This window comes from Acomys minous (assembly GCF_964271855.1).
Source record: "Acomys minous genome assembly, chromosome: 20".
In the NCBI taxonomy this organism is placed as follows: Eukaryota; Metazoa; Chordata; class Mammalia; order Rodentia; family Muridae; genus Acomys; species Acomys minous.
In genome coordinates this window covers 5,921,602-5,942,508 of record NC_140502.1, presented here as the reverse complement: position 1 = coordinate 5,942,508, position 20,907 = coordinate 5,921,602, and the positions used below count along the sequence as shown (strand labels likewise).

Here is a 20,907-nt window from a genome sequence, read left to right as displayed (position 1 = left end):
ATAACATGTATGAAAGCAAAATGAATAACATGAAAATGATCACGTTTCCTTTGAAGAGGAAACACTTGATAATATACTTGACTATACCTGAGAATGGAAAGTTACTGTGGAAAACAGTTTTCATTGTTATATCATTGAAGTTAGAGGAATTCTGAATCATTACAATGAATAATTGTACTTACTGTGTAAAAACATCCTGGTAATACTGTGTTTCCTTTATAACAGGAATGTTGTTGCTAGTGTAGAAAGTATGAAGAGGGAAAAATGCACCAACTGTCACATCTCCTTCACGGGAAAATCCATCCTTGATTATTACATAGCAGTCATTGTCAGTAAAGGCACCAACAATATAGGGAACATACAGGAGCCCAAAGGTCAAAATCCAGAACATGCTATCAACACAAGTACATGCCCAGCCATGAGAATGGTGTGTTACAGTTACCTTTATAAAACTGTGTCTGTTTTGGTAGATACAGATCTAACAATGCCCACCAGGAATATACTCAGCCCAAGTGCTTGAGAACATGTGTGCCTCAACTTTGTTAATGAGTGCAACAGTTACAATAATCACCCCAAGTTCTTCCTGGCACTTCCTCCACTTTCGTGGTGAGTCATGAAACTCTTTGTTCCCTTAGGCTCTGCATCTGAGGCCCTGTGTTCTGCCTAAAAACAAGTTGGAAAATATGTTTTGAATCTTCTTCTCTGAACACAGGCACCATTATTTCAGCAAAGAAGATGGACAACAAGAGCTCAGGGATCAACATTCTAGTTGGGCAATTATGGCCGAGTTTGAAGTAAGAAACTTTTCACAACTTTGGCTGATGAAAACATTCTACTTCAGAGGTGGCCACTGTAGGTAAATTGGGAGAAGAGCTAAAAAGTCCCCATGCCATGCACACACGGGAAAAATAAGGTGGACCATGCTTTTCCAAACCAAGTCAACTGGTGGGATCAACTCTTCCTACTGACTCTGAGTGTTTCTGGATTTTTATATGATACATAAGTCTGTATCTCCAACACATTATGATGTCTTCATGCAACAGAATCAGCTTATTTTCCACTTTGAAAAAGCCAACAGTCCTGATGCTTCCCTCACGACTTAATTTCAGAGCAATCACCAATTCCCTGCTTTATAGTCTGAGATTTAAACTCCTCAACTTCTACTCTTTTCTTTTATCTTGTGTGAGTCTTTGTGTAGACATGCCTTTATTATCCATTCCTGAATCTGGAGCAGTCCTTTCACCTAATATACTGAAAGGAGTTATTCTGAGCAAGGATCTGCTTCCTAGCCACCAGGAGTTTAGGGAAATGAAGGGACTGTGTATTGTGTTATGGTAATGAAAGGATGCTTGCTAAATTAATACACTCCACTAAGAAAGGATGGGTGAGTACAGTGAACAAAAATCAGGGAAAACAACAACATAAAGTATGAATGATAAGATGTGTTAAGAGGTCAGACTATAGATTAGTGGGACTTTTTTTGTTCAGATTAACAAGATGAAACGAGCTCATCATAGCCAGATCCTGTCTATTATATGATAGTAGGCAATGAAAAGTCAGAGTGAAACCTGCTTCTCAGTAATTCAAGTTCAGTTCAATTGTTGGGAATATGGAAAATCTCCATGTCAATCAGCTAAACGCTGCTCCTCCCTTAGACACATAGTATTAAATCTGAGGAAGAGGAAATCAGTTGAAAAATTCCTCCAGAAGATTCTTTGATTCATGATAACCATGGGATTTAAACATGTGCTATTGGGGAACGTCCTAGTAAGAGGACTGGGCATTTATTAAATATTGTTGTTCTTGACACGTTTTCTGACAAAAAAATAATTGTTACAATATCTAAAGTGAGTGATTCTGAAAGTGAAATCTTTTTGTTTCTGGACATCATTATGCAAAAAACCGTAAGAGACAGAAAACCATGTTCTCAGAATAATATAAGGATGAACATTGAAGAAAAATAAGTTAGTAAACAGATGGACTGTAATGTGAAAATGGGTTCGTCGATGTTTTTAAGGTGTAACTGAGTAGCCCTGAGTCCTATGGCCTCATCTGTTACTAGGACAGCAGACTATGATAAAACTATATATACTTTCACTGTGTCAGTTTCAGAGTTATGAGAATAAATTTAAATTTTAAATCTATTCTTCCATTCAACCCATATTACTCTGGGTCTCACTCAAAACTTGTGCAACCACAGACCCTGCAGCAATGGTAACTGGCAGAACCAAGAGATCTATAGGCAACACAAATGACCCAAAGGCACATATACCTGCAAGATGACTTACTAAAATCCGTTAGTTTCCTTATACACATTGAAAGCCAGCACCACTCCACATTCATTGGGGCTTTTTTCACCTAATGATTGGAAACACTCTGCTGTAGCCATAATAAGGCCTGAGTCAAGGTTGTATTTTCAAATATTACACAGAGTAAATCAAGTCATCAGCATTGTTGCTAGAGAGCTGATTTCATCATTTAAAGTCACTGGCTGCTCTTCCAAAAGACTTGTTATATACTCACAGCACTTATAAGTGGCTCACAACTTTTTATAAGTACCAGTCCATTGAATCCCATGCTATTTCTGGCCTCTTCAGATAACAGGCATTCATGTTGTGTACAGCCATACATGTGGGAAAACACAAATACACATAAAAATAGTAAAAGCATATTGCCCCATTCTGAACACTGAATATTTCTGGTGAAAGATCAAAGGTGATTTGAAGAAAAATGTTTCCAGCAAACCAGCTGGCAAGGGGAAAGTACCAACGCAGAAATTTTTCTACTAATAAAAAGATAATTTTAAATACATGAAAAGCCCAGGTAACATGTCTTCTCCAAAATTTCAAATCCCATGGGAGTGAACCCCTAGTAAATGACATGCAAGACATTAAAAACAAAGAAGTCAAAACAATGACTATAAATATGGTCAAAGTCCTTAAAGAAAACTACTATAAAGAAAATTCAATAGGGAAATCTCTCCAGGACATGAAAATAGAGTTTGAATTTTTTAAGAAAACCCAAACTGTAACAGTAGTGGAAATAAAAATGCAATGAAGCAAATACAACCCTTAGCCTAAGGCCACACTAACAGCATTGACAACTGAGGATAAAAGACTAAGTAGGAAATTTTAGTCTCTCACAAGAAAAGAAATTCTCCATGCACTATTACAGTTAAAATATTAGAGACCAAAAGATTTTAATAGATATTGAAAGTTGCCTTGAGATATATCAAGTAACTTAAAAGACCAAGCCAATTACTATAACAGGAGACTGTTTGACAGAAACTTTAAGCTCTCAAGGAAAGACAAAGATGTACTCTAACCTCTGAATCATCATAACTTATTTTAGGCTGTAAGAGTCAGAAAATGTATGTATTAAAACTGAAGGCAGAATGAGCTTTTACGGAACACACATTAAAAGAGTTTATGTGTGCAAAAACAGTTCTACAGAGAAATATAGAATGATTTCAATCTGAAGAGGAGAATAAACACATCTAAGATGCCACAAGGTACTAATAAACGTTGCAAGTACAATGTTTGTTTATCAAGATAGATTCAAGAAAACAGCATGAAAACAAGAAAATGCCAACAATCAACACGAATCTTTCAATAATCACTACATTACTTGTCTCAATTTCTCAATGGGAACACACAGAGTACCAGATTGAATAAGAAAGATGGTTCATATGTTTCCTAACTCTAACAAGTTCCAATCAACATCAAACATAAACACTTGCTTGTGGGATTAGCTTCAAGTGGATTCTAAGAATATAGAAACAGAAAATTACCATGTATATAGGTATTCTGATGTCTAACAAATATACTTCAAGCCAAATCTGTCAGTAGATTGAAGGGGAGACTCTTCCTAATTACCAAGAAAATTCCACCAACAAGGAATTACAAACCTAATAGCACACGTACCAAACAGAACTGCACGCAGCTTCATAAAAGAAACAAAATTAGATATAAAACAACAGATTTACCTCCAACATAGTGATAATCAATAATCCACTTCTGCCAATAAAAAGGTAATCTGGAATTAAACTAACCTGAGGAACCCTGGAGTTAAAAAAAACATCCTAAGTCAAAAGTACCTAACAGATACAAGAAATACATTTAGACATTGGAGAAAAACAGAAGATGGAAAGACTACATACCAAACATTCTTAAGAAAGCCAACATCAAAACTCATGAATCATAACATCACAAAACCACATAATCCCATTAAAATGGGGTACAGAGCTAAAAAGGCAATCCTCAACAACAGGAATATCAAATAGTGGAGAAATAGTGAAGGAAATGATCAATGTCCTTAGTCGTCAAGGAAATGCAAATCCAAACAACTCTGAGAGTCTATCTTACTCCTGTCAGAATGGCTAAGATTAAGACTCAAGTGACAGCATATGCTGGTGAGGATGTGGAGAAGGGGAAACACTCCTCCACTTCAGCTGGGAATGTAACCTGGAAATCAGTCTGGCATCTTCTCAGAACACTGGGAATAGATCTGCTTCACTACCTAGCTGTACCACTCATTGGTATGTATGAAGAAGACACTCTACCATACAAAAAGGACATTGGCTGAACTATGTTCATACCTATTTTATCCATAATAGCCTGCATTTAAAAACAATCAAGATGTCCCTCAAACAAAGGATGATGAAGAAATTATGATAAACTTACACATAACTCTTCCATGATAAAGAAGGAATCTTGAAATTTGCAGGCCAATGCAAAGAACTAGAAAATATCATCCTGAGTGTTGTAACCCCTGAACCAGTAAGACAAATATTTTACATACTTACATATGGACAGATTTTATATATATATATATATATATATATATATATATATATATATATATATATCTGTGATACAATCCAAAGATCTAAAGAAACTAACTAACAAGGATTCCTCCTGGGGAAGTTACTTGATTCCCAATTAGAAGGGCAAATAGAGTAGAGACAGTAAGAGGTTGAAGAGCGTGAATAGGATGGTACTCTAACATAGATGTCCTCTGAAAGATTCCACGCAGCAGTGCATCAATGATGATGCTGAGTCACGGCAGATCAATAGGCATTATATGAAAGGGTGGAAGGAACCAAAAAGGGATGGAAGCTTCTTAAGGAGACCAACAAAGACAAAAATTCTGCATTCAAGGTACCTTCGGAGACTGATGAACCAATAAAAGGAATGCATGGTGAGAATTTTGAACCCACTTCACATGTAGTCAATGGGCAGCTCTGTCTCCATGAGGCTTCCCTAGTAACAGGTACAGAGGCTATTTCTGACATGGACCTTGGTATCCATATTTGATCACTTCCCCAGGCAGGGCAGCCTTCCTAGGCCATAAAGAAAGAGGATACAGGTGTACTAAGGAGACCTGATAGTCTGGAATCAGATGGTAGGGGAACAATGACTTTGAGGAGCCTCCACTTGCCACCTGTTTGATGACCCACAAGATCCAGTACCCACAGGAGTAGGAGGCCATCCATGCCTTGATGACCATCAAAACGTTGTCAAATTGAATGTGAGTATGAGAGTTGGGCCTGTTCTAATGATACAGGAGCAGGAAAGGCAGTCCTGCTCTGAGAAAACAGGAGTGGGAGAGCAGGCCCTGCCATGATGACACCAGATTGGGAGAGTGGGCCCTGCGCTGAGGACTAGGGAACAGGAGAGCCAGCCCTGCCATGGCAACACCAAGCCCTGCCCTGATGACATGGGAGCAGGTGAGCTGGCCCTGCCCTGTGGATGCAGGAGCAGGAGAGCAGGACAGGCCCTGAGGACAAGGGATCAAACTATGCTCCAGGCCTCTAAGTCATCCTCACCAGAACATCTACCCCATGTATGACCTGCTGGAACACAGAAAGGGGCCGGACTCTCAGATTCAAAGATTAAGAATCTCCTTGACAAAACAACAACAGAATATCCCACAGCAGTCTCAGTGAGGATGCTGTAATGATAGTGTGGCACCCAAATCAGAACCATGATTCATAGCAATCAACATTGGAAAGTAAAAATATGTGGACAAAAGGCTATACTGCATGATGCACTACAGCTTCTGTGTCAAAATGTTTGTTGGTTTGTTTGCTTGCTTGCTTGCTTTATTTTACTAGAGAGAGGTTGCCAGGGCAGAGGGCTGGAGTGAGAGGATGGAGAGGGGTCAGGGATTTTGGAACATGACATGTAAATCGTACACATTCACTAAAATCATGGAAAACAAAAGTAAGGAAATATCACTTATTACAATGATGAATAAAACCTCAATATAATTCTTCAATAGTATTTTAGTGACTCAGTCTTCCATAACATCTTTTGTTCACAGTTTGCTTTTACTTCAATGCATTGTGCTCATAACAACTCATGAACTACCTGAATAAACACATCCCATTTCTGACACTTGTATACCTAAAAAACTACTAGTTAAAATCAGGCATACACTGTAGAACTACAAAATGACAGACTTCATTGTTTTGGACATGTAACAAAATAATGAAATTTGAAAATAGGAGATCCTACATTCTTTCAGAATCATGAAATTTCTTCTCAAAATCATTGAAAACCAAGAGCCTTTAAAACTGATGTGTGAGAAACCATCTGCTGACATAAATTTCAATTTAAACAGTAGAACATAACAGAATCTTCTGGTGTTAAAAAATAAACAAAGTAAGTTACTTGAAATTTAATGGGTTTTAATCAATGAAGGATCACATAAATACAACATGTCTAAACATGATGCTACATTTTAAGTACCAGCACTTTGTGGCAGGGAAAGGAAGATATCCATGAATTTATTCTACATTGTTATAAATAAGATGCTGAAGGCGAACAACGTATATATAGTGAAATCTATTACAGAGGAAAGGATAACATGGATTTTAAATATGAAAATAATAATGATTCCAGTGTAAAGGGACTTTAGTACAATTGAATGAGGACTTATGAAACCTCATACTCTTATCCAATTATACCTAAATAGCAGATATAGAATGATGTGGCACCGATCTCAACCATTGTCTTTAATTTAGCAACATAGATTAATATTGATTTTAACTAGAGTTTAAATGGCTATTTCTTCTTGAATGGACTTTATGCCTGATGTCAACACAGGAGTTCTTATCTGGCCTTAACAAAATGATGTAGCACTTGGGGACAAAAATCAAGCCAAGGAGTGCTGAACTGGAAGCCAAGATAGAGAAAACTTCCATAGCCACCATGACCTTCCCTTTCATGCTGTGGTAGACAGGGAGGAAGGTGACCCAGACACAGAAGAATACCTGCATAATGAATGACAGAAACTTGGTTTCATTGAATGTATCAGGCAGATTCCTGGACAAGAAAGCCATGGTGTAGCTTCCAAGTGCCAAGAAGCACAGGTACCCCAGGACAGAGTGGAAGGCAACTGCTGAACCCTTGTTGCACAGAAGGATGATGTGGCCATGTTCAGCATGAGCATCTTGATCAATGAAGGGTGGAGAGGTAAGCAGCCAGATCCCACAGAGAACAAGTTCAATCAGAGTGCACACAGGAATGATCAAGTTAGGGGCCCTTGATACCATTAGCCACCTCACCATTCTAGCTGGAACAGTGACCCTGAAGGCAATCACCACTGTAATAGCTTTGGCCAACACTGTGGAGAGAGCTACAGTGAACAAAACTCCAAATGCTGTCTCCTGCAAAATGCATGAGGCTGTGTTGGGCTTTCCAATGAAGAGCAAGGCACTGAGGAAACAGACGATGAGTGTCAATAACAGGGTGTAGCTGAGAGCCTGATTATTGGCCTTGACAATGGGTGTTTCTCTGTGCTTTACAAAAACTGCAAGAACCACAGCTGTGAGAACAGAGAAACACAGCGCTATGATGGTGAGAGTCATACCTAAGGGGTCATCAAAGGCTAAAAAGCTCACAGATTTCTGAAGGCAGTGGTTCTTCTGCAAGTTTGCATAGTGACTTTCTGGACACTTGACACACTGATCCATATCTGTTCAGAAATGAAGGTGACTTTGAATCAGTCCTCAGGATTTGTCCTTCGCTATAAGTTGTTACACAGCCTTAGCTTATTGAATAGTATTTGACTCGCCTTTATTTATTGTTTCAGAAAATTTTAAGTAGTCTGTGATGACGTTCAAATCTATGCAGCCATCATTGTCTACATTAACAAAAATGGAAGCAACCCAGTGTTTTTTTCCTTATCTTTGGATCCTTCCCCTGAATTTGCATCTATTTTATAAATCATAAGGTTAGAGAATAATATTGTAGAAACATGATTTCTTTCAAAAATTACCTTACTAAAATCATGAATTTCTGTACATATATAGTTATTTGTGTATGTATTACAATATACACAATAATATTTGAAACTCATTTCTTATATGGTGTTCTGTACATAGGGTCTCATATTTACTTATTTTCATATAATTCTTTGTGTACACCACTATGAATGATTTTGAAATAAAAAATGCCATTACATCCTTGAATTTTAAGTCATTCACTAGTAGTTTGTTGATACATATAGATATAGCATGTTTTAACATATAGGGAGAGAATTCTTGAAATATTTCTAGGTATTAAAAAAGAACACCCAAATATTCTACCCTTAACATTTGCTTCTTGGATCTGTTTTCCTGTTATTTTCTAATGACATATAGATAAGGAGTCGATATGGGTCAGAAAGGATGTGGGGAGGATTAAGGAGACAGAGGGAGGGGAATTCAGATTATATAGTGTGATAAAAGTGTGTGTTCACAAAAGGGAGAGACAAAGTCTTTAGTCATCAGAAAAATGCAAATCAAAATGACTCTGAGATTCCATTTTACACCCATCAGCATGGCTAAGATCACAAATTCAAGTAACACCACATGCTGGTGAAGATGTGAAGAAAGAGGAACACTCCTTCATTGCCAGTGGGATGCAAACTAGTACAACCACTTTGGAAATCTATCTGATGATATATCAGAAAACAGAAAATAGGATATCCTCAAGACCCAGCTATTCCACTCCTCGGAATATACCCAGAAGATGCTCCAGATCACAACAAGGACATATGCTCAACTATGTTCATAGCAGCCTTATTCATAAGAGCTAGAACGTGGAAGCAGCCTAAGTGTCCCTCAGTAGAAGAATGGATAAAGAAATGGTGGTACTTTTAAACTATGGAAAACTACTCAGCTATTAAAAACAAGGAATTCCCGAAATTTGTGGACAAATGGATTGAACTAGGAATGATCATGAGTGAGTCAACCCAGAAGCAGAACGAGTCAAATGATATATAACCACTTCTAACTGGACACTATCCCAAGGGGAATGTCTCATCAAAGTCTTCAATTACAAGGAAAATGGGATAGAGGTGAGGACATCCTATTGGGACTGTAACTGAGAAAAATATAGGAGATAGGGAAATAGATGGAACCAGAGGGTCCTAGAAACCTACAAGAAGAACACTACGATGGGTGGATCTGGGTCCAAGGGTTCTACACAATCTATGGCACCAAGCAAGGACAATACCTGCAGTCATCATCAAACCCCTACCCAGATCTAGCCAATGGACAGGACATTCTCCACAGTTAAGTAAAGACTAGGAACTGGCATTCACATGATCTCTGGTGCCCCATATTTGCCCATATCCCCTGATGGGGAGGCCTAATGGCACTCAGGAGAAGGATAGCACACTACCAAGAAGCGACTTGATACCCTTGCATCATATTCAGTGGGATGAGGTCCCCCTCAGTCACAGTCATAGGAAAGGGGAATGGGGTGAAAGCGAGAGGGAGAGAGGGATGGGAGGATGCATGAACCGGATAGCAAATGAGATGTAATATGAATAATTTTACTCTTCAATAAAAATTTAAAAATTAATAAAAAAACAAGGAATTCCCAAAAATTTTGGACAAATGGATTGAACTAGAAATGATCATAATGAGTGAGTTAACCCACAAACTGAAAGATTCAAATGGTATATACTCACTTATAACTAGGCACTAGCCAAAGGGACATGTCCCATGAAAGTCTGAACCTACCAAGATAGTAGGATAGATTTGAGGACATACTTTTGTGACTCTAGGTGAGAGAAGTATGGGAGAATGGGGAAATAGAAGGATCCAAGGGCCCTAGAAATCTGCAGTTAGAATATTATGATGGGCAGATCTGGACCCTGGGGTTCTGCACAGACTATGACACCAACCAAGGACAATATATGCAGTAAACACTGAACCACTACCCATATGTAGACATAGAACAGGTCATTCTGTAAGATGAGTGAAGAGTTGGGACTGACTTTCACAAGAACTCTGGGGCCTCATATTTGACCAGGTCCCCTTGATGGGGAGGACTGATGGCACTCAGGAGAAGGATAGCAGGATACCAAGAAGAGACTTTATACCCTATGAGCATATACAGAGAGAGGAGGTCCCCCTCAGTCACAGTCATAGGGAAGGGGAATAGGGAGGGATAGCAATTGAGATCTAATATGAATGAATTAATAAATAAATAAATTTTAGAAAAACAAAAACAAAAAAGGGAGAGAAAGATTTAAAAAGAAGAAATTATATTAATTAATATATTTTCTGTTAAACAAAAGAAACTTAATCAGGAAAGATATAAAATACATGTACTGAAAATATCAAACAAACTCTCCAGTCAAATGCTGTATTAAAACAAAGGAAGGAAGAAAAAAAAGAAAATCTTTTATCGGGAGCAATCATGAACAAGATGTGAGAATTCCAAACTTTAAGTGAATCCTACATGTGACTGAGCATGATTTGACAATACAAAAAACATGGCGCTCAACATACTGTGCTCATGGTGAAATGAAACAGTCTGTCCATTCATGGACAAGGTGGATCTTTTGAGGGATCAATGGCTGCAATGCAACAACACTGTAAATCCTACTTCTCTCGAGTCTCGTTCCATTTTCTTAGGTATCGCTGACTCCTGCACATGGGTTAGAAAGTTGTCAGTATTCCTGTAATTACCTGTCTCATTGGAAATCTCGTTTTCTGCACAAGGAATGCAATCGAAGCAGCAGGCAGCCTTGCCTTCCTGGGCAGCTTTCCGGAATCCAAGTCTACAGCTCTCACTGCACACTGACTGAGGAATCTAAGAGACATGAAAACTGTTAGCAAATGTTTGAGCTTTTGTGAAAAATCTGAGTAAATGGAGTATTTCTGAGGATAACTGAATATTGGTTTGGATAGGCTTACACTTACAACTGAAATAATATGTTTTGGTATTGCTAATTTTGGCAGCTTTGTGGCTTACATAACACATGTGTTTAAATATTAATCCAATACATGAAGCTACTGTTAGGAATAGGTGGCTAAAATTGTGTTCTCGAAGGTCACGGTATAGCATCAGATTCAATCTATCTCTATACTTTACTGGCCATCAGGCAGAGCTTTTATATTAATGAAGTTGAGAATGTTGATTGACAACTTCACATGTCTTGGATTCATCATGGAAACAATTCTTGGGGCATTTCTATGCAGAATTTTAAATAAATATTTGTAAGAAATGGGAAAAAACATCACAAAATGGGGACAGTATTTCATTGTTTACTGTCATGGAAATATGGAAAGGAGACAGAAAGTACACAATCATATTCTTTGATCTCTGATTCTGGTCTGTGAACATGACATCATCATCCCCTCTGGCTCCTGAAACATTTTTTCAACCATGATATACAGCATGGTCACAGTGCCAGGCAAGACAAACCTGTCCTCCTCTGAGTGGATTTTGTTGACTATTTACTCAAACTAGAAAAGCAAGTATAAAACACACACACACATACACACACACACACACACACACACACACACACACACACACACAACACACACACACAACTGTCATTCTATCCTACCTTTTCAGAGGCTGACAAATTAAAAATGTCACATTACATTTCTTAGGCTAGGTGATAAATTAAACATATCATTGTTTTGCATCAGTGAGGAAACCCTAACAGACAGTCTATTCATAAGAAATATGTTCAAGGTAATTTCTGGAACAACCTAAGACCCACTCCATGGGAGAGAGCAAATCCATAACACTATTGATGATGCTGTACTGTATTTGCATACAGAAACCTAGCATGGCTGCCTCTGAGAGGATCTGCCTAGCAATAGATTGAAACATAATCCTTAACTCACAACCAAACATTGGGCAGAGCAATGGGACCCTTGTCATCAAGTGAAGTAAGATAGAGCAGACAGAAGATGAAAAGAACTCTACAAGAAAACAAACAGCCGCAAATAATCAGGGCCCTAAGTGACTTGAAAGACTGAAGCACCACCAAAGGACCAGGCATGGAATAGACCTAGGCTTTCTACATGCATATAACCAATTGGAAGCTTAGACTCCATGCTGGTCTCCCACAGAAGGGATGGGGCTGTCTCTGATATGGTCTCAGTTGCATGCCTTTCAATCACTTCTCTCTGGTGTGGCTTCCTTGCCTGGACACTGTGTAAGAGGATGTACACAGTCCTGAGAAGACTTGAAGGGCTGTACTAGACCTTTAGAGTGTGGTTTTCCCTTTTCTGAGGGGCATGGGAGGAGGGATAGGAAGATGATGGAAGGACAGTGGGGAAGGACATAAAAGAGGTGCTGTAAAGTGAATAACTAAATAAATTTTGAATACAAAACAAAAGAAATATGTGAGCATCAATATAATGTAGGAAGAAACTTTTCCATGGATCAGCCAGAGAATGAGAAAATAGCCTATGTTGACTGTTTTTGTTTGTTTGTTTGTTTGTTTGTTTTTTGTGAAGATCCTTATGAGTAGCTGAATATTGGGTGGTACTGAATGAGTGTCCAAGGATCTTTACATCCTGAAAATTGTTTTTGTTTTTTTAATGAACAGTCAAAGCACAGAGATAAGTCACTACTTACATCTGTAAATGAGGTAGGCCATTGAATCATCTGCTCAGATAAAGAAAGCTGTTGTCCAAGGGGAGCATATGGAGAAAAGGTTCCTATTTTCACATTTAATCCTAGACCCTTAGGGAAATTCCAAAAGTTGAGAATTTCATACTCTGGATCTAAGTTTTTTCTCTCATCCATTACAATGCGACTTCTCACATGATTTTTAAGTAGGTTGTCCTTGAGGAAAGGAATGACCTGAAAGAGATGTACAAACACACGTTTAAGTACAACTGGAATAGTAAAAACATTTTTTAAGTAAAACAAAAATCTCAGTGGTTTTAGCCCATCCTAATGAAAGCCTTCTCTGAAAGAGGCATCACTGTGGCTGAGTAAATGAAAGATTATTGGATTAAAATTCATTAAAATTTGAAAATCATATTCTGTTCAAATGAAATCACTGAACTAAATTCAACTAAGTCTGCAAGAAACCAAGTTACGTGGATTCCGCTGATTCAAAGTTCTTTGCAAACCTAGACACTCCTAGAAACTTTTGAACTATATTTAGGCCTTCCATTCTTAACATGAATGCCCTGAAGTGTAACGCTAACTTTAAAGTGATCCCTCATAACCTTGCAGTAGTGCTCAGAAGCATTTTTGCCCTTAAGTATCTACTGCCCCTAACTCTACTCTGAAGAATACATCCTTGTTTATTGCCAAGAGATTGTGGGGACCTCAAGATGGTGGTGAGCAGTGTGGACTGTGTTTAGAAGCTCTAGTAAATGGTTCAGGGAATTGCACAGAATTCTTCACCAGAAGCAGAAAGAGTCAAATGGTATTTATTCGCTTATATCTGGACACGAGCCCAAGGGGCATGTCCCACAGTAGTCTTCACATACCAGGAAAGTGGAACAGAGGGGAGGACATCCTTTTGAGATGGTGAGAGAAGCATGGTAGAATGGGGAAATAGAAGGATCCAGAGGGACCTTGAAACCAACTAGAACATTATGATGGGCAGATCTGGGCCCAGGGGTCCTGATCAAACTATGACACCACCCAAAGACAATACATGCAGTAAACTCTGAGGCCCTACTCAGATCTAGACAATGGGCAGGATATTCCCCACAGTTGAGTGGAGAGTGGAGACTGACTTTCATACAAATTCTGGTGCCACATATTTGACCATGTCTCCCGAATGAGGAGTCCTGGTAGCACTAAGAGGAAAGATAGCCGACTATCAAGAAAAGATGTGATATTCTATGAGCATATACAGGGTGAGGAGGTCTCCGTCAGTCACAGTCATAGGGGAGCAGAATAGGGGGAAGTGGTAGGGAGAGGGAAATGGGAAAATACAAGGGATGGGATAACAACTGAGATGTAATATGAATAATTTGAATATATAAATATATATATAGTTAAATTTTATAAAGAGATTCAAAACCTATGATGCTAAATTTGAATGCCTTGAGAAATAATAAGATATCACATTGCTAATATTACAATACATAAGAAAGGATATGACCTGCCAGGGGGAAAGTTCCATTCCTTCTCCTTTAACATTTGGTTTTATCTGTATTTGTTGAAGAATCATTTCATGGAGACTGTATGCCACAGCATAAACAGCATTATATATATTGTAACCTTCTTCACTCATAGATGAGTCAAAAAGGTGTCTGGGCAGTAACTCCAAAGAAGCATTGGGTTGGCAGTTCTCCAAAAGTTGACAATCAACCTCAGAAAATGAGCACTTGAAGAACAAATACCAAAGCTTAGGAAGATAAATGTCTTCTGGGAACTTGTAGGGATTAACTGTTTGAACAAAATTTGTAAAGTCAACCATCTCCTTATGGTGCTGTGAAAACACAAGGCTTCCATGAAACGAATCTAACATGAAATAATCATGATTGATATCAACATCCCACCGAGAGTTCAAGATCCAGATGTTCCATGTCACTAACTGTTGCAGAATGTGTCGCATTAGACCTTGTAAAGAAGCAACGTCCCCATAAATAACTATTACATTTGCTGTTGATTCCTGAATATTCACCAGATTTTTCCATAATGCACTGGAAAATGAATTCCAGGTGCCAAGGATCATTTTCACAAAGGCTATGCAGATTTTCTTACTCTCCATAGCTTCTCTCAACCCTGTGAGAAACTGAGTCCCTCTGTGGTCATCTGGGAGGATCACACCAACCCAGGACCAGTTAAAATGATGCATCAAAGAAACTATGGCAAGTGGCAGAGAAGTGTCTTTGGGGCCATCTGGTAGAGGAATTTAAACTGATCTGGGTCATTTAAGACAGGATCAAATGGCCCAAAAGTGAGCTGTAGGGGACAAATGGAAACCAGAGGAAAAGCATTGGCAGCACTGGCATCAAACACAATATCAGTTCTGAATATCTTACACCTATCAGACTGGCTAAGATCAAAAATTCAAGCGACACCACATGCTGGTGAGGATGTGGAGAGAGACGAACACTCTTTCATTGCTGGTGGGAATGCAAACTGGTACAGCCACTTTGGAAATCTATCTGGCACTGTCTTAGAAAACTGCGAATAAGGCTTCCTCAAGACCCAGCTATTCCGCTCCTTGGAATATACCCAGAAGATGCTCCAGCACACAACAAGAAAATTTGCTCAACCATGTTCATAGCAGCCTTATTCATAATAGCCAGAACATGGAAACAGCCTAAGTGTCCAGCAGTAGAAGAACGGATAAAGAAACTGTGGTACATATACACTATGGAATACTACTCAGCTATTAAAAACAAAGAATTCCCAAAATTTGTTGACAAATGGATTGAACTAGAAATGATCATAATGAGTGAGTTAATCCAGAAGGAGAAAGACTCAAATGGTGTATACTCACTTATATCTGCATACTAGCCCAAGGGGCATGTCCCATGAAAGCCTTCACCTACTAGGAAACTGGGACAGAGGGGAGGACATCCTATTGGGACTCTAGATGAGAAAATCATGGGAGAAGAGCAAAGTAGAAGGATCCAGAGCGTCCTAGAAACCTACAAGTAGAACATTGTAATAGGCAGATTTGGGCCCAGGGGTCCCGCTCAAACTAAGGCACCAGCCAAGGACAATACAGGCAGTAAACTATAAACCCCTATCCAGATCTAGCCAATGGGCAGGGCATTCTCCACAGTTGAGTGGAGAGTGGGGTATGACTTTCACATAAACTCTGGTGCTTCATATTTTACCATGTCCTTTGGAGGGGGCACCTGGTAGCACTCAGACGAAGGATAGCAGGTTACCCAGAAGAGACTTGATACCCTATGAGCATATACAGGGGGAGGATATCCCCCTCAAGAACAGTCATAGGGGAGGGGAATAAGGGGAAAATGGGAGGGAGGGAGGAATGGGAGGATACAAGTGATGGGATAACCATTGAGATGTACCAAGAATAAATTAATTTAAAAAATGAAGATATTTTTCTCACATTTTAAAATTCAACACAGTATAGAATTATCCAAAATAAAATTACTGACATACTTTCAGTGACCTAGATGGTCTCATCTACTTCTCCATCGTTTGTATTTCAAGTACCGGAAGTAAGAATCTATCAAGTACTGTCAGACTTTCCTTTGATAGATGATGTCTCCAGGTGTCCCTATTTAACATTTTAAGACATCCAATAATGTCAAAAAAGTATACTTGACTCCTATTTTCCAACCCGAGTCCTCACCTGAGGGACTTTGTAAAGTTGTAACAGTCTTCCTATTTGTGCTGAAACTGTCATTGATGTTCCTGTGAGTGCAGCAGGTGACATTCTCTTCCTTACACAGTTGTAATTAAATAGGGGTTGTGTCATCCCTGTAAGCCAAAAATTGGGAGGAAGAAGGATACTCATTTCATAAGGTGTACCACTGTAGAGATCAAAGCCCAGAGTTGTGTTGGGTAAAAGATGAGGGTTTCTGTTGACCTCCTCGATGGCAAACACCAGGGCCAGAACAAACCGGTAGTTCTTCAACTTATACCTGCACAGATTTCATAAAAGTATACAGGAGGAAGACAAAAACATAAACCTTAACATTGGTGAAATGGCTATTATAATTCAAGTGCCAATGTTCCTATAATATAATTATTTTAACATCATCTCATGAATGACTTGAATAAGCATGATGGACCTTTTGAGTAGATATGATTAATTATTACCACTAATTAATTATGGTCTGAGCCACTGCACTCAGCTGGTAGGCAACTCTTGATCTGTCTAATAATAATGTGTTGGGGAAAGAACATGCACTCTGTAGGATGCCAAAAGGCCCCTACACAAGGAATAGTTTTTCATTTTAGTGTCAGGTGTGCTGTTCCCAAAAGTTTCCTTAAAGTTACATGTATTAAATTGTACTTCAACTGGATATAAAATGCATAATAATAAAACTTTTATAGGATTTTACTGAAAAGTAATGAAATTATTTTATATTTTAGAAAGATCTATAGAAAAAGAAATTAATTCTACATTAAACGTACTAGAAAAGAATACAAAAATTTATCTTTAAATATAGAATTTTCCTGCTGTGTTTTGAACTTTTAGTCACATTGTTTTTTTTAATGATTTGCTTTGTTTTTTTTCTTAATTAATTATTTGTATCTCTAATTCTTTGTGCTTTCTTACTCATTTTTAAAAACTCTTTTCCCTTTGAGTAACTGCTGGTGTGACATATCTGACATGCACGCTGGCTCAAAAAACATTATATTATTTCCTTCCCTCCTGTATACTCCTTCTCCTGGAAGCTACTGGGGCTTTCAATTTGCATGCTCTGAGATTGGGTTTCTTTGGACCTTAATGGATTTGTCTAGAATCTTCACATGATACAAAACAAGAGATGCTGCATATGTCATAATTGAAAGCTAATAAGTAAGGATGCAATTGTACTGAGCAGAGTGAAATCATGAAAAAACACAAAATGTAGGAGCAGTCTGACAGGCTACAAAGACTAAAATAGGAATGCAGAAAGTAGCGATACAAAATCTTAAGTAAAAATCTATTATAAAGATGTCTCAAATCAAAAGCACCGGGCTGCAAAATTAATCAGATGAGAATTCTGTACATCTTTGTGAACTTGTGTACAATTAGAATAACCATCTGAGTCATGTTAAGAAAGCCAAATGCTGTGTGTGTGTGTGTGTGTGTGTGTGTGTGTGTGTGTGTGTGTGTGCACTTCATATTCATTCTCTTGCATATATATCAGGAAGGGACAAGGTTGTATCCTGCAGAACTTGATGGTAAGACTCCATTACTCTGAATACTACAAACTTGAATTATAAAACATGGAGAACTCAAGCCTTTACTCATCTGGATGCCTTATATTTCCTGTCTACATCTCATAGTTCTGAAAGGAGGTGGTTGGCATAGTGAGGGAACTTGAAAAGAAAAAGTTTACTTGGTGTCTTTATTATGGTTAAAATTGTGTCATGAAATACCGTGAAAAAAGAAAAAAGTGATGAGGAAAATGTTTATTAGGCTTATACTTCCACATCATAGTCCAACGCTGAAAGAAGTAAGTACAGGAACTCAAACAGGGCCAAAATATGGAGGTGAGAGGTAATGTATTTCAAGCCCATGAACAAAATAACACAAATTTGCTTCTATAAACTCAGAACAATATTTCAGATTAAGAGATAGTTAATCTCTCATAGAAAAATATTGTTTTAATTTCATGAACTACTTAGATATTATTTTTGACTATAGAAAATACTTATAGAACACAATCCTTTCATTCATCAAGACAAGAAAGACAGTCATCGCTCATAAGAAACTGAATGTGTGGTCTTTTCACATATGGGCTTGTTGCTTGATATAGAGAAAATACAGATGTACATCGGTGCCTGAGCTGCTGAGAGTAAAGGGCAAGGAAAAGGAGAGAAACTGACACATCAGCTATGATGAACTAAAAGGGGCTCCACCCACCTTCCAAAGTCCCCACTCTGCTAGGCCTATGAGACAGTTTGTGATCTTATTTGAAATGAAATATGATCCTCAAGAAACAGAATCTGCCTTGAATTACTGCACTGAAGTATAGATTATTGCATCTACATATAAAATTTTGGATTTTTGGACATCTATACAATACTAGTTTCAAATTATTACTTAGTTTAACAGTTAGTTTAAATGTGTTGTCATACTCAAAAATCTGATTTTCTTCTACATCTGAACATATTTCTTCCACCACAGTTCCTGAATTGTTCACTTTACACGCCACCAAGTTATAAAAAACCACACAGTAATGTCACTTAGAGACTATTCACTTTCATAACTATATTTTCCTCCTATCTTTCTAACAAATTTTCATGTGTTAATATATTTTTACATTCTATTGCTTTATCTCAGGAACATTTTAATTGATCCTTAGATATGTGGGATGTCTCTGTTGGACCAGGACACTTTACTTCCTCTATAAAGAGACACATTAAAACATTTATTATTAATTTGTCTAAGAAAATCAGGCTTTTCTGATGTTATTCTTTAACCTTGCATATATCAGAAAAGCTAAAAACTGGTCTAATGTGTCCAATCTCACATAAAAGGCATATGTTATTGTGCACCCATATAAATATGGAAAAACAATGAAATCTGTAAATGTTTATAAAATCTATCTGTCAAAAAACAAGGATTAGCAATGAAATACTGAGCTGCAAATGAATAAGATAGAAAAACATATGTGTAAATATGAAAGTGCTCCCAAAATTTAATGGTGATAGACCTCTTGTGAAATCAGCTGTATGTAACATAGCTACTATTCTTCACTTTAGCATCATTCTAGACACTTAGAAGATTTTTGATTCAGGGGCATCCTGTCTTCTGACAAGAGAACGTTGGACTTGAAGAAACCCCAGAAGTACCATTAACTTATCCATACTCTGAAATAATAACGCTGAAAAAATTCATATTATCTGGCATTACAAGCATCACGAATGAAGATCGTGATGTTCCAATAACATGTGGGGAATGCAAAATGAATAACATCAAAATGATCACGTTTCCTTTGAAGAGGACACACTTGATAATATACTTGTATATTTGAGAATGGAAAGAGATGGTGGAAAACAGTTTTAATTGTTATATCATTGACATTAGAAGAATTCTGAACCACTACACTAAATAATTGTACTTACTGTATAAAAACGTCATGGAAATAGTGTGTTGCCGTAAAAACAAAAACGTTTTTGCTTGTGTAGTAAGTATGAAGAGGGAAAAATGCACCAATTGTCACATCTCCTTCACGGGAAAATCCATCCTTGACTGTTACATAGCACTCATTGTCAGTAAAGGCACCAACAAAATTGGGAGCATACAGCAGCGCAAAAGTCAAAATCCAGAACATCCTATCAACACAAGTATATGCCCAGCCATGAGAATGGTGTGTTACAGTTATCTTTATAAAACTGTGTTTGTTTGGGTAGATACAGATCTAACAATGCCCAGCAGGAATATACTCAGCCCAAGTGTTTGTGAACATGTGTGTGCCTCAACTTTGTTAATGAGTGCAGCAGTTACGATAATCACCCCAAGTTCTTTCTGGCACTTCTGCCACTTTCATGGAGATTTCTGAAAACCTTTGTTCCCTTAGGCTCTGCATCTGAGGCCCTGTGTTATGCTTAAAAACAAGTTGGAAAATATGTTTTGAATCTTCTTCACTAGGCACGGGCACAATTATTTCTGCAAACATGATAGACAGCAAGAGCTCAGGGATCCAGATTCTGGTTGCGCTATTTTGGCCATGTTTGAAGTAAGAAACTTTTCACAACTTTGGCTGATGAAAAAAAGCCACATCAGAGGTTGCCATGGAAGGTGAATTGAGAAAAGGGCTGAAAATACCCATGCCATGCATACACAGGAAAAGTATGTGCAACACGCTTTTCCAAACCAAAGTCAATCAATGGAAACAACACTTCCTACTGATTCTGAGTGTTTCTGAATTTTCATATGATAAATAAACATGCATCTGAAGACAATATGATGTCTAAACACAACACAGTCGGCTTATTTCCAACTTTGGAAAAGCCAATTGTTCTGATACATTCCTCACTTACTTAA

The 20,907-nt window shown here is 38.0% G+C and overlaps 1 protein-coding gene and 1 pseudogene across 2 annotated transcripts in view; both read right to left on the bottom strand.

The window, feature by feature from the left end:
* Nucleotides 1–391, bottom strand: part of LOC311590834 (vomeronasal type-2 receptor 116-like) — a gene marked incomplete at both ends in the record, with an annotated part of 32,653 nt that extends 32,262 nt beyond the window's left edge. The window contains one exon of the mRNA XM_084770095.1: nucleotides 183–391. Coding sequence (XP_084626221.1) covers nucleotides 183–391 — 209 coding nt within the window. The remainder of the gene's footprint in view (nucleotides 1–182) is intronic.
* A 6,657-nt stretch (nucleotides 392–7,048) lies between these two features.
* On the bottom strand, nucleotides 7,049–20,194 carry LOC311590833 (vomeronasal type-2 receptor 116-like; annotated as a pseudogene). The gene is made up of 6 exons: nucleotides 19,986–20,194; nucleotides 16,552–16,843; nucleotides 14,374–15,179; nucleotides 12,882–13,109; nucleotides 10,970–11,093; nucleotides 7,049–7,980 (listed from the first exon to the last, which is right to left on the bottom strand). The product of its transcript is annotated as a vomeronasal type-2 receptor 116-like (transcript).
* Nucleotides 20,195–20,907: the final 713 nt, after the last annotated feature.